Here is a 15532-nt window from a genome sequence, read left to right as displayed (position 1 = left end):
CATTTTGTTGTGTTACAAAGTGGGATTAAAATTGATTTAATTGTCGTTATTTTGTCAACGATCTACACAAAATACTATGTAATATCAAAGTGGAAGAAGAATTCTAACTTTTGTATTTTATGAATGGAAAATTAAACACTCATATCTTGATTAGATAAGTATTCAACCCCCTGAGTCAATACATGCTAGAATCATCTTTAGCAGCGATTACCGCTGTTAGTCTTTCTGGGTAAGTCTCTAAGAGCTTTGCACACCTGGATTGTACAATATTCGCCCATTATTATTAAAAAAATTATTCAAGCTCTGTCAAGTTGGTTGTTGATCATTGGTAGACAGCCATTTTCAAGTCTTACCATAGATTTTCATGCCAATTTAAGTAAAAACTGTAACGAGGCCTCTCAGGAACATTCAATGTCGTCTTGGTAAGCAACTGCAGTGTATATTTGTCCTGCTGAAAGGTGAATTTGACTCCCAGTGTCTGTTGGAAAGCAGACTGAACCAAGTTTTACTCTAGGATTTTGCCTGTGCTTAGCTCTATTCTGTTTATTTTTATCCCAAAAAAAAAGCATGCCCAAAACGTGATGCAGCGACCACCATGCATGAAAATATGAAGAGTGGTACTCAGTGATGTGTTCTGTTGGATTTGCCCCAAACATAACGCTTTGTATTCAGGACAAAAAGTTCATTTCTTTCCCACATTTGTTTGCAGTATTACTTTAGTGCCTTATTGCAAACATGATGCATGTTTTGGAATATTTTTATTCTGTGCAGACTTCCTTCTTTTCACTCTGTCATTTAGTTAGTTTTGTGGAGCAACTACAGTGAGGGAAAAAAGTATTTGATCCCCTGCTGATTTTGTACGTTTGCCCATTGACAAAGAAATGATCAGTCTATAATTGTAATGGTAGGTTTATTTGAACAGTGAGAGACAGAATAACAACAAAAAAATCCAGAAAAACGCATGTCAAAAATGTTATAAATTGATTTGCATTTTAATGAGGGAAATAAGTATTTGACCCCCTCTCAATCAGAAAGTTTTCTGGCTCCCAGGTGTCTTTTATACAGGTAATGAGCTGAGATTAGGAGCACACTCTTAAAGGGAGTGCTCCTAATCTCAGTTTGTTACCTGTATAAAAGACACCTGTCCACAGAAGCAATCAATCAATCAGATTCCAAACTCTCCACCATGACCAAGACCAAAGAGCTCTCCAAGGATGTCAGGGACAAGATTGTAGACCTACACAAGGCTGGAATGGGCTATAAAGACCATCGCCAAGCAGCTTGGTGAGAAGGTGACAATAGTTGGTGCGATTATTCGCAAATGGAAGAAACACAAAATAACTGTCAATCTCCCTCGGCCTGGGACTCCATGCAAGATCTCACCTTGTGGAGTTGCAATGATCATGAGAACAGTGAGGAATCAGCCCAGAACTACACGGGAGGATCTTGTCAATGATCTCAAGGCAGCTGGGAACATAGTCACCAAGAAAACAATTGGTAACACACTACGCGTGAAGGACTGAAATCCTGCAGCGCCCGCAAGGTCCCCCTGCTCAAGAAAGCACATATACAGGCCCGTCTGAAATTTGCCAATGAACATCTGAATGATTCAGAGGAGAACTGGGTGAAAGTGTTGTGGTCAGATGAGACCAAAATGGAGCTCTTTGGCATCAACTCAACTCGCCGTGTTTGGAGGAGGAAGAATGCTGCCTATGACACCAAGAACACCATCCCCACCTTCAAACATGGAGGTGGAAACATTATGCTTTGGGGGTGTTTTTCTGCTAAGGGGACAGGACAACTTCACTGCATCAAAGGGACGATGGACGGGGCCATGTACTGTCAAATCTTGGGTGAGAACCTCCTTCCCTTAACCAGGGCATTGAAAATGGGTCGTGGATGGGTATTCCAGCATGACAATGACCCAAAACACACGGCCAAGGCAACAAAGGAGTGGCTCAAGAAGAAGCACATTAAGGTCCTGGAGTGGCCTAGCCAGTCTCCAGACCTTAATCCCATAGAAAATCTGTGGAGGGAGCTGAAGGTTTGAGTTGCCAAACGTCAGCCTCGAAACCTTAATGACTTGGAGAAGATCTGCAAAGAGGAGTGGGACAAAATCCCTCCTGAGATGTGTGCAAACCTGGTGGCCAACCACAAGAAACGTCTGACCTCTGTGATTGCCAACAAGGGTTTTGCCACCAAGTACTAAGTCATGTTTTGCAGAGGGGTCAAATACTTATTTCCCTCATTAAAATGCAAATCAATTTATAAAATTTTTGACATGCGTTTTTCTGGATTTTGTTGTTGTTATTCTGTCTCTCACTGTTCAAATAAACCTACCATTCAAATTATAGACTGATCATGTCGCAAATAAACCACTACTAAAGGACACCAATAATAAGAAGAGACCTGTTTGGGCCAAGAAACACGAGCAATGGACATTAAACCGGTGGAAATGGTCTGGAGTCCAAATTTGAGATTTTTGGTTCCAACCGTCGTGTCTTTGTTAGACGCGGTGTGGGTGAACGGATTATCTCTGCATGTGTATTTCCCACCGTAAAGCATGGAGGAGGAGGTGTTATGGTGTGCGGGTGCTTTGCTGGTGACACTGTCTGTGATCTATTTAGAATTCAAGGCACACTTAACCAGCATTGCTACCACAGCATTCTACAGCGATACGCCATCCCATCTGGTTTGGGCTTAGTGGGACTATCATTTGTTTTTCAACAGGACAATGACCCAACACACCTCCAGGCTGTGTAAGGGCTATTTTACCAAGAAGGAGAGTGATGGAGTGCTGCATCAGATGACCTGGCCTCCACAATCCCCTGACCTCAACCCAATTGAGATGGTTTGGGATGAGTCGGACCGCAGAGTGAAGGAAAAGCAGCCAACAAGTGCTCAGCATATGTGGGAACTCCTTCAAGACTGTTGGAAAAGCATTCCAGGTGACTACCTCATGAACCTGGTTGAGAGAATGCAAAGCTGTCATCAAGGCAAATGGTGGCTACTTTGAAGAATCTAAAATCTAAAATATATTTTGATTTGTTTAACACTTTTTTGGTAACTACATGATTCCATATGTGTTATTTCATAGTTTTGATGTCTTCACTATTATTCTACAATGTAGAAAATAGTAAAAATAAAGAAAAACCCTTGACTGAGTAGGTGGGTCCAAACTTTTGACTGGTACTGTATGTATGTTGATTTCAGAGCTGGTGTTCGTCATTGAACTAGATAATCCAGGGTAACGCATTCAAAGATACAACAGCGATACAACACACAATAGACAAGCTTTAGTCAAACCTACATTTTATTCAAATAATTTGTACAGCTCTATGCTCTACAGTAAGCTAACACAGTAGTGCGGTAGAGACAGGGTTGGGGGGCGGGGGGTGCTCAGCATGGGACCATATGACACAACACACCTCAGGGTCTTGAGAGGAAGCGCCTTCAGAGTGTCTCACTGCATACCTTATGTTGTATGCCAGAGGGAACATATAAAGTGGTGCCTTTTTATTGCTTGAAAATACTAAACATATCAAACAAGATAAAACCAAATACTTAATGCTTAAATACTTAAAATGCCCATGTAACGGACATGAGTCGGGCTCATGGTCTGGCGATGAGATAATGGTGACACCCACTAGTATAAAATAATGTTGTGGATTTACCTCAGTGACCTCTGGCTTCTGTCAGGGTTGACTTCTGGGCGTCAATGGCAACAACAAAAAAACTGGAAAAACATACTCAGCAGGAGACATTCATTAAAATGTCTCCCTTGTCCTCATTTTCTTCATGCCAGTTAGTAATTGGATAGAGAAACATTTTAAGAAATGTGGAATTGGAAACAAGATAGAAGTGATATACCAGGGGTGATCTCAAAAGTCCTTGCTTGATTCCTTGTGTCTGTTCTCCTTGCCGCCTCCTCTAAGAATCAGAAGAAAGCAAGGAGAGCAGGAGGGGAAGATCTGTGTTTTCTATGAAGAATCAACAAAACTTACTTTTATGATTCATCCTCCCCTGGTATCCAAAAGAGGATAATTACATTTTTTTACATTACAGAACTCAACACTTGCCTAATAAATCAGACTGATACCAATTATTGGTATACAGTCTGAAACAAAGTTTCCTTACAAGCCAGAATGTTCAATAAAATTACATTTGAACTTACTGTTGTCTGTGAGGTTGGTCCTTCAGAATATCCACAGGAAAGTATTATTTACCCAACTTTTTAGAGCGCCGGTACTGCCGTTGCAATTTCTATCACCTGGCACATGCGCAAAACCATGTAAACACCTGCAAGACTTCGGTTAGTATGCATGCATCTTGTGCATATACTTCCGTCTTGTGCACATGCCTTTGCTCACAAGCAAACAAATATTGGTTGCCACACACCAAGACCTGCGTTTTGAAGTTGGTTTACTAATGCTTTCCCCGCGGACAATTGGCAGAGTAAGTTCAAATATATTTGTATTCAACATTCGTGACACACAAGGGACGTTTAGTTTTTTTTCTATGTAATTGTGCATGGCTATGCTGTAACGTTACATAGCATAGCCACAGCGGGACAACTCTTAAGGCAGAACACCATACAACTGTGTTGGGCCTCTTTGGCTCATCATTGTCATCATAAGACACCTTTCACCACAATCTGATTCAATAGTATGTTAAAGCTGTTTAGCTATTTGATTAAGAATAAAGGGATAGTGTTTTTATTTGTTATTTGTCTGTGATATAATATCGTATCAGCGTGTCACTCTTACACATTTCAATGTCCAAAATGTGTAAGATTTGAAGTGTCAGTTTTCTCTGTTCTTATTGTTTAGTTGTAGAGTAGAATGTGTCCCTGTGAAAGTAAGGATATTTTTTGGACATGGCTGGCTCTAGCCACAGACCACTATAAGCACAGGTATACCACAAGTACATCAGCCAAGGACGTTTGCTTTAAAAGAAAGCTTAACAGTCTAACTTCTAGTTCCCTAAGAAGCACGTGTACTGTATAAAAACATTTTCAATGAGGATTGCCATGTTACTGCAATTTTGATATTGAATGGGGAATGTGTTCTCGGAAGCTGAGGAAATAGTGCACAGTCATGATACATTTCTTGCTTGCAGGCTAAGGGTTAAATGCCATTATGGAGGCGTTTACCATGAATCTGGACACCATGGCAGAACCTCCTTGCATTCTTCTACACAGAAAGAAAGTTGTGCCTATGGGACATAGGCCATATTTTGGGGGGCTTGACAGCAATTGTTGCCAGCAACGGTTACAGTTGGTTACTTTTCAGTAATGAGGCAGGCTGTTCTTACATTGTGAAAAAACAACAATGTTAAATGTCTGCACTGAATTCAACCCATCTTCTCTTCTTCAAAGGCATTCCATGACAATGCCTCCTCCAAATGCCTTATAGACAGATACATACAGTAAATAACATAATAGTTTTATAACATTCTGTGATATAATAAACATAATATATTAAACAATCAGTTAAATAAGTCATACAAAATATTAAGTTAAATCATAATACAAATATATCCTTCTAATACCTTATACAGTATTCCATTTTACTACATGTATTAAATAACCTATAAATGACACTTCCCGTGTGGCTCAGTTGGTAGAGAATGGCAGGCGATGCTAACGCCAGGGTTGTGGGTTCGATTTCCACGGGGGACCAGTTTGAAAACCTATGTACTCACTACTGTAAGATTACCTCTGTTATAGTGAGTTATTATCAGACTATATATATGTACATTCATATAAGGGTTAAGATATATTACCTACCAAGATAAATGGTTTAAAAATGTAAGAATATCTTCTATCTGACATTGAATGTAAAATCCACCAATTTCATTAACTAAAAGCCCATAAAAAGGAAAAGAGGCAAAATCTTCAGATCCAGTGACACCACACATATTCATCTGTTTGGGTGCTATTCTCTCACTACACCATTAGGGTCCGCCAAGTGCAACTCAATGTCATTGGCTGGTTCCATAGTGTCAACTAATGGCTTTCAACAGCTGCTGTCTACACAGCTTGGAATCTACCATGTAGATAACCAATATGACCCATTTTCTCTTCTCAGCTCTCTGAGACAAGAGACAAATCTGCCAGAAGGCCCTAACAACCCTTTTTACTTGACTAGTAATAGTGAAATCAAATCAGCCAAAACCTAAGTTCAACCCAAAACAAATCATCAACAGCAACAAATTAATCTATAAACAATATTCCTCTGTCTATTTTCCCTGAGGCGAAAACCCCCCAGCAAACCACAGATGTAAATAAACACACAGAAATACGCTTCTCTGTGTTCAGTATTACACAGACCTCACTAAACCTGAGAGAAACATCTGGCCAAACTAGTCCCAATGCATTACCACCCAAAAGTGTCCTGTTTATGCAAAGCATCTGCTAGATTAGAAGGATACCTATACCTCAACCTATTTACTAAGGGGCCATATGCTAGGAACTCCAGTTTAACTCATACAATAGCTTCATCACTGTTTGGTAATCCCTTAATGTAATATGTTTTTAGTGTTTTTAAAGCTCAGAGGCACATTATATTTGAAACCCACTAATATCTGTGTGTGAGGCCAGTGGACTAATGTGACTTTCAATTATTGTATAACATATATAGTGTGCTGTAGGCCTACCTATTGTATGACCAATGGAATAAAGAAAGATTCAGTGGGATATGACGGTATGACTACACCTCTTGGCCCTGTGGGACCTTTGCCAGTGAAGGCCACCAATGCAGATCTGAAAGATCAATCGTGTTCATAGCAAGGACAGATGCTGAAACGCTACCCAACTGTGACTCAGCGCAACAGAGGTCAGACACATTTTTTTATACAAGGGCAACCCAGGGTTGATTTATGGTTGGCCCTAAAACAACACAGTAGGGTAAGGTAATTGCACAGTATGTGCTGTGGTCTATGGCTACAGGCCATAGGTTAAACTAACCTCCACAAAGGACGCCACACTCGGACAAGGCCCCATAATAACGTTATATCGAGCGACGCCAGTGTATATGCATTCAACTACATGATCCCACACATTGACGTGAAGTGATTAATAACAACAACCTCATTGGGTGTTCATACACCTGGAAGTTTGGGTTAATTCAGTTAATGTCAAAATGTATAATTATAAAAAGTGTTCATCGTAGCAATAAATCTAAATACCAGTAATTAGAGTTAATAGGATTATAATCAACAATGCTAGATTCATCTCAGTATCAATTCGATCAAGGTGCAGGACAATGGGCAATTTACAGTATTAATAAAATCAAACAGTCATAGTGATGATGAGGATAGTGATGATGATGACGATTATTATTATGATAGTAATTATGATGCTAGTGATGATGCATTTCTAGGGATGGTCACAGTGGGGCTAGTTATTCAGCCTTGGTCTGAGCAGCCAGCAGGTGGCGCTGTGGCCGTGGCTGCCAGTCTGGGAGGAGCTCCATCCTGGGGCTCCATGGGCCCCTCTCCATCCCCCTCCTCCTCCCCTCTTTCCCCCACCAGAGGATGCTGTCTGTGGGCCGGGGATTGGGAATGCCTGGCCCTGGACCTGTGGTGCTTGCGGTGAGGGTGGAGGAACAGCGCTGGGTCAGGCATGGCGGTGGGCTCTGCGGGGCCCGTCACTCTCTCCTGGGGGACACACTCCCTGGCCCTCTCCGCCCGGAGCTGGTGCCCTGACGTGGCCCTGCTGCCCCTGCGTTTAGGCTTGACCACAGGGGAGGCTATGGCAGAGCTGGCGTTTGAGGCATTGGAGAAACCGGAGGGCGACTGAGGAGAAAAGGTGGCGGTGTCCCACTCGGCTGCTTGGCTGTACTGGAGCCCAGGGGGTTTCCCATGACGACGATCCCTATTCTCCTGGTTCTCCCTGAGGGCCTGCTGCCTCTGCTGCAGCTGCTGGTGGTGCAGTTTCTGGCGGGCAGCGTGCAGCTGGAAGGAGAGGTAGGCTGCCGCCTCGGTCTGCTTCTGCAGCTCTGTGTTGAGCACCGTGGAGCGGTGGCTGCGGCGCTTCAGCTCGTCCAGGAAGCGGCGCTCCTTGTCCTTGAGGTTAGCCCGCAGCGCGCCTACCAGCGCCCCCTTGTGAGTCAGCTCTTTACGCAGCTCTCCCAGGGTGCACTGCTGCTTGGCCAGGCGATCTTCGACCTCCAGACAGCGGGCCTCCAGCTGCTCCTCCTCCTCCGCCAGGTCTGAGGACGGTCACACGAACACACAAACAGATAAGCACACACAAGTCAAATAGTAAGGACGCATCAGAGATTCACAGACAAATAACTAACATACAGACAGAAAAACAAGCCCCAAATGCAGCTGCCAGGATTTACATTAAGGGCAGTGTGTACTTGCCATCTATTACCCATGCTGACATATTGACCACACAGAGCACTCCTCCTAACCCCATCCCCCAACCCCCTGTTCATCTGGACATAGGACCAGAGAACGGAGCATAGAGTACATACAGAGAGATAACACACTGTCTGAATATGACCCAGTCAGTCAAATGGATATGGAATTAGGTAATGTGACCAGCGCTGGCTGCTCTCAATCACCAATTTGCCCTCAAAGTACATTTGTGGATAATCTGGTAGATAGGAAATGGTATGTGGGTTTAGATATTGCCTGGACAAAGGCAGAAGACTGAGCACATATGGGCAAAGCATTACAGAGCCATTGAGCAAATCCCTGCCAGTAGCCACCACCCAATCTCTACCAACCACGGCATGGCCACTGGCAGGGTGTGCCATCTGCTACCACTTACCCACTTTAGAGAGAGAGTGAAGAGAGCAGACTGGCAGACTGCTCACATGCAGTGGTGGTGTGATGGGAGGGGAAGGAAGGTGATTGTTTTGGTGGGTTGGTGGCCGATATAACATTAAATGTAGTAACATACTGATAGCCCCCTCAACACAATAATACCTACTTTCCCAGCTGACAAAATTGGCTGCACTGATGTCATTACACCAGGAATTGGCTGTGATAACGTCATTGCATCCAGTTTTAACCGCTAGTTTAAAATCATTGTACAACATTTGCTGTGCTTTTGGGGCAAAGTCAAAGCTACAGTACTCCATCACAGTTAAATCCCTCCAGTAGGAAAACAACCTTAGTCAGACCTAGCTGTAGCTGTACTGTAGCTGTGGCTTTGGGCTCAGACAGCTGTGCCAGGGGAGAGGGATTACACCACAGCCTCTGGTACGCTGGTTGACCCAAGAATTAGGTCAAAGAAGACGGATGGGAAGGGAGAATCTCCAACAAGAGCAAAAGGTGCTGTGATTAGTTGAAACTTTGATATGAAATCATTGTAAAATGATCAGTTGGGATGTTCGTTAGGCCTATGTTAGGATTGCTGGATTACTTTTAGAATAGGAGGAACCTGATATCCATATAAGTAGCCCTTCCTTTCTCTATCTCCTTTCTCACCCTCCTCTCTTTCTCTTGTTCTTCTCTCCTCTCATCCCTCTTAATTCCTCTCTCTGTACCAGTCTCTCACATCCCTCTTAATTCCTCTCTCTGTACCAGTCTCTCACATCCCTCTTAATTCCTCTCTCTGTACCAGTCTCTCACATCCCTCTTAATTCCTCTCTCTGTACCAGTCTCTCACATCCCTCTTAATCCCTCTCTCTGTACCAGTCTCTCACATCCCTCTTAATCCCTCTCTCTGTACCAGTCTCTCACATCCCTCTTAATCCCTCTCTCTGTACCAGTCTCTCACATCCCTCTTAATCCCTCTCTCTGTACCAGTCTCTCACATCCCTCTTAATTCCTCTCTCTGTACCAGTCTCTCACATCCCTCTTAATTCCTCTCTCTGTACCAGTCTCTCACATCCCTCTTAATTCCTCTCTCTGTACCAGTCTCTCACATCCCTCTTAATCCCTCTCTCTGTACCAGTCTCTCACATCCCTCTTAATCCCTCTCTCTGTACCAGTCTCTCACATCCCTCTTAATTCCTCTCTCTGTACCAGTCTCTCACATCCCTCTTAATCCCTCTCTCTGTACCAGTCTCTCACATCCCTCTTAATCCCTCTCTCTGTACCAGTCTCTCACATCCCTCTTAATTCCTCTCTCTGTTCCAGTCTCTCTCATCCCATACCTCTTTCTCCATCCCTCTGTCTTAATTCTTCTCTTGATCTCAATCACTATTTTACTGATTTTTCTTTCTCCATCTTTATTTCTCCCCTCCCTCCCTTCACTTCTTGCACTAACTGTCGCCCACTAGACCAGGGTGGTGAGGTCATGCTCCAAATATAGAAAAAGCTGTGTAATCTAATCTCCATTTCTCCATCCTTTCCCCCTCCCCTCTCTCTCTCTCCCTCTTTACCACTTTCTCTATCTCTCTCTTTCTCTTACTGTCCCTCTAACACTTTATTGTGCCCCCCTAACCGTACCATCCTCCCCACTCCCTCCCTTCCTCCCTTGTCCCTCCATCTCTCTGTCTCAGAAAACAGACTGTAATTGGATCCCTCCACCGGGGCACAGAGGAGCATGAGAGGGGAGGAAAAATTTATCAATTTGCGAGGATGGAGGAGTGGGGCTGTGGCGGAGTGATAGAGCGAGGGATGGACTGCTCTGTAAAAAGAGGGGGGTCTTGATTAGTTATAATGGGCTGCAGATGGGCATGACCCCCCCATCACTTCCTTCCTCTCTTTCTCTTTCTCTCCACCACCCTTTCCCTCCCATCCCCTCTGTCTCTGTAATTATCTAAGCTAAGATCTTAGCATAATGTCAATCTTGTATCTAGACATTCTAATACAACAAACTAACCATTAAGGGAATATTAACGTGCACACACACAGCCTTTTGTCTGATGGTTCATATAAATGAACTGTTGATTTCACTCTGCTGCCAATCTACCCAATTCCAATCCTCCTACATGTTTCCCCCTCCTGGTAACAGATCAAGCCATAAAATGTGAATCCCCTATATGATGGTTTGTTATGGAATATGGTCTCTATGGGTGAGGATGAGAGGGGAGAAGGGGAGGTCGACCACAGGGCTGACCCTTGGGGGATGTGTAAAGTGAGGGATACTGCTATGGGGGGGGCGACTTACCCAGTTCACTCTTGCCTGGAGGCTTCACATTCAGCTCACATGTCAACTCTGAGAAAACAGAGACAAGAAATGAGACATCAGTGAGACAGAGACATGAATGAGTAATGTGTGAGACAGAAATTAATCATATGAGTAAGTATTGGAGACAAATAGATCGATTTCAGGAATTTAAATAAATAAAAATAGAAAGGAATGCGGTGATGTGTCTCATTGAAAGGAATGTGGTGATGTGTCTCATTGAAAGGAATGCGGTGATGTGTCTCATTGAAAGGAATGCAGTGATGTGTCTCATTGAAAGGAATGCGGTGATGTGTCTCACTGAAAGGAATGCGGTGATGTGTCTCATTGAAAGACTCTAAATGCTAATGCTGATCGAAACTAGGGATTCATACTTTCCCAAAAAAGGTTTCAATATCGAGAATAATTCATATTTATCCAGAGAGTCCCGGGAAATACCGTAAAAATCGGAAGTGGCCATCATAGCCGTGGGAAGTAGGGGTGCTGAGGGTGCTGCAGAACCCCTGATAAATCACAATTAAAAAATATATATACAAAAATGGTGCACTAGGACTTTATTACTCCTGTATGAGCGGAGCAAAATACTAGTCGACAGAACATTTCCTCAGCACTCATATGGGCAGCAAGTAGGCTAGGCTATGAGACAGCACAGAGAATCAATGGAAATGTTATAGCGGTATTTTGACATGCATTGGCGAGAGACGTGCTTTGATAATGCAACCTATGGATTACAGAATAAAGTTAGGAATTTTCATGCGAGACAGGAGTCAGGATTTTAGGTTTCAGTGGGATTGGGATTGGATAGGAAAATGGCCTAGGCTAGAATATTCCTCATGCCTCTGAATTGTTAACAGACTTCATGTCTGTGACAGAGACGCCTATGTAGTGAATTGTGTATAGGCCTATCAAATTTGTGACTGTCTGAAGATTCACAATGACAGCTCAAAGAGGCACACGTTCTTTTATAGTCTATAGGCCTACTGTAGGGGTTTTCTGTAGGGTTGAACTGCATTCGGGTCGGTGTGCAGTCCGGCAGTGTCAATTATGCGTGGCTCTGAATTTATGGCGACTTTGTGTGAAGTAAATGCGCTAGACTAAAGGCTTCCATGTGACAACTTGTTTGGATAATGTGCTATTTTATTTTTGGCTGATCTGATGCTGTGCATGTGTAGGGCCTGCATTAGTGCCAATATTGGGGGGAAATGTTGTAATTTCTCAGGTCTTTCATTTAATTTTGGGGGGAAATGTGAAGAGTGTTCCCGGGACAGTCCCGGGATCCCTGTTACCCATGTTAATCCCTAATCTTAACTGTAGTGCTGTTGAAGCATTGAATGTCCAATCTATTTGTTTGCGTCTAGTCTGTCAATTAACTTGATGGCAGACAGTACAGACAGACATGATTAGGGCCTTGTGTACATTGAGTTAAACTGATTCTGTTTAGCTGGGTGGACTCTAAGCACTTCTCCAGTCAGCACAGACAGACGCCATGCTTGGGTTGCCCTCAAGGACAAATACTAAAATATACTGTACAGTATTTATTTTATTTCCCTGTCTATGCACTCTCACTCACATGAATAGACAGTTTACCTCCCCAAATAAGCACAGTAAATCCTTTAACCTATCCCCCTCCTTTGCCTGCTCAGCAAATCCCATCAACCCCCACAGAGAGAGAGGGAGAGAGAAAGAAAGGCAGAAAGAGAAAGGAAGGACGAAAGAGAAAGAGGAGGAGGATGGATAGATGAACCCCAGCAGAGAGGATGACTCCAGAAGGGGAATCAGACCCCCTGACTGCCAGGAACAGGAAGGTATTGACCTGTGGTTCTCTCTCATGGAAACCCTGGCTGTAGTGGGGGAGGATTCAATGAGGTAAACCTGCTCTGTTCAAGTTCAAGTTAATAGTCCCAAGAAAACGAATTGATTGCACTGATAGACTAGTACAGTAGACTACATTGAGTTTGTATCTAAGATTTGATGGCTTTAGCATCTTTGCTGTGTATGGGCCTAGTCTGTCAGTCAAACCACAACACCATGTGGTGATGCCCTTTAACTGAACAGTAGGAGAGCCGAGAGCAGAGAAGAAGAGAAGGGATGCATCGATAGGGATGCTTCATGGCCTTCTTGGCTACATCTTGTTCTGCAGTGAGGTCTGCCTCTGCTTGGCTTGGCAGTAACTCTGCTGTTGTAAAGAGGGTCTGACCCGCCCCCCCCTTCTCTCTCTCTCTCTTTTGCTCTGTTCTCTGCTGCTGACGTGTGGACAGAGCAGAGCCCCCTTCATATGGATTATGACATATGTCAATGGATTATGTATGATATGAGAGAGAGAGAGAGAGAGAGAGAGAGAGAGAGAGATAATTAATATTAATTAATTCTATAATGGATTCTGTCCAGCATCGCTTGCCACAAAGCCTGATTAAATACATACCACACCATACATTAGTCACTGACAGGAAATGATGTCATGTCATTGTTTGTGTGTGATGTATACTCACCGGTGCATCGTTTCTGCAAGGACAGGATCTCCAGGTGTAGGCCATGCAGTAGGGTGAGATGTTCCTGTCTGAGAAACACTGAACTCCTCTCAACACTCTCCATCTGCATGTCCAAGGTGGAGCCTGTAGGTTCCATGATGACACACTTGACCTGCACCGTGCACAGAAAATGGAGTCAGAGGACATTAATTAAGCAATAACGCACGAGGAGGTGTGGTATATGTCCAATATATCACGGCTAAAGTCTGTTCTTATGCACGTCGCAACGCAGAGTGACTGGATACAGCCCTTAGCCGTGGTATATTGGCCATATACCACAACCCCCCGAAGTGCCTTATTGCTATTTGAAACTGGTTACCAACGTAATTAGAGCAGTAAAAATAAATGTTTTGTCATACCCCTGATATACCACGGCTGTCAGCCAATCAGTATTCAGGGCTTGAAACACCCAGTTTATAATATACATTATACCTCCATGTGTATAAGTGTCACTTTCCTGCTACTAATGAGAAGCAGGAAAGTGCTCTGTCGTAGCCGGCCGCGACCAGGAGACCCATGAGGCGGTGCACAATTGGCCCAGCGTCGTCCAGGGTAGGGGAGGGAATGGCCGGATGTAGAGCATGGCGTTTGCAATGCCAGGGTTGTGGGTTTGATTCCCACGGGGGGCCAGTATGATTTAATAATAATAATAATAATAATAATAATAATAATAATAATAGTATGCACTCACTAACTGTAAGTCGCTCTGGATAAGAGCGTCTGCTAAATGACTAAAATGTAAAATTTAATGATGAACAATAATACAAGGATTCCAAATGTGTGTGAGTGTGTGTGTGTGTGTAATGATGCATTTGCAGGATCTTTCCCCCTTCTTTATTGACCTTCACTGTAGGTTAATTATTTAATCTTATTTTACAATGCAGTTTAGGATATCACCTGACATACATTTTCATTAAGCATTACAACAAGAGAAACACCGAAGTCTTCATATATTCTAAGATAAATAAAAACCCATATTGATTGATGATGGTGATGTCAGGCAAGATAACGCGTGTATGAGTTCACCATTGAGGTCATGCGGTAAAAGGTTCATTGATCACCCAATAGAGAGATGGGAGAAACCAACGCAATATGCTTGGTAGGTTTCAGTATGTTGACAGTCCTAGTACCAGTAGAATTCAATGTTACAGTAGATGACATGCCTACAATACACCCAATATATGTGGCAATGTTATGAAAATTATCCATGCTTACCGTGCTATTTTAGATAATGTTGAACGGAGTCCCACAGAATTCCTATATAAAATTCATAAGATCTATAAACAAGTCCTTCGATCCATACATGATTGTTTTCTAGGAATGTTCCAAAAACATTTACGCTATTCGTCAAATTATTGAGCTCAATTCAACATTATCTGCGGCGACAGCGTTGTATCAAGAACGAAAGATGACGAATCAATCACCTGATAGCCTGTATACAGAAAAAAATGCAAATCAGCGACGCATCGCACAACTGTCCTGGGAGGCTACAACAGGATAAATATCTCTTCGTTACTGCCGCACCATCTCGCTGCGTCAGTCAAAGTTATTGCAAAAAAATACTCATAACAAGGTCACAATAAACAAGTACATTGTAGCCTACATCTGTGTAACGTATGGAAACGGAGCGCGATACATTTCCACAGACGCAACATCCCTCTCCTCCCTCGTTCGTTGGGTTGCGCTGGTTGAGCTGGTACAGTAGGCTACTGTCGTATAATGAAAACAAGACATCGTGACCGGAACACGCGAGATGATCGTACGAGTAGAGTGCAGCTTATTGTAAGAAGTGGCCGTACCCAATATCGATTTTTGCCAGGATCGATATAGCAGTAGAGACAGGACAGGAAAGCCTTTATTATGAATATTACAATCACTACTTTTGGTTAGACAAATGTTGGGGTGGCACCAC

General features: G+C 43.2%; 1 protein-coding gene across 1 annotated transcript; it reads right to left on the bottom strand.

Annotated features, from left to right (window-relative positions):
* Window positions 1–3295: 3295 nt before the first annotated feature.
* LOC121567907 lies at window positions 3296–15532 on the bottom strand. The gene is made up of 4 exons (XM_041878275.2): window positions 14836–15532; window positions 13582–13732; window positions 11075–11122; window positions 3296–8213 (listed from the first exon to the last, which is right to left on the bottom strand). Exons 2-4 carry the CDS (start codon window positions 13715–13717, stop codon window positions 7408–7410), a joined length of 990 nt encoding a protein of 329 aa, XP_041734209.1. The 5' UTR covers window positions 13718–13732; window positions 14836–15532; the 3' UTR covers window positions 3296–7407.

This window comes from Coregonus clupeaformis, chromosome 6 (genome assembly GCF_020615455.1).
Source record: "Coregonus clupeaformis isolate EN_2021a chromosome 6, ASM2061545v1, whole genome shotgun sequence".
In the NCBI taxonomy this organism is placed as follows: domain Eukaryota; kingdom Metazoa; phylum Chordata; class Actinopteri; order Salmoniformes; family Salmonidae; genus Coregonus; species Coregonus clupeaformis.
The sequence above is the reverse complement of the archived record's forward strand: the minus strand, read 5'-3'. Positions and strand labels throughout refer to the sequence as shown.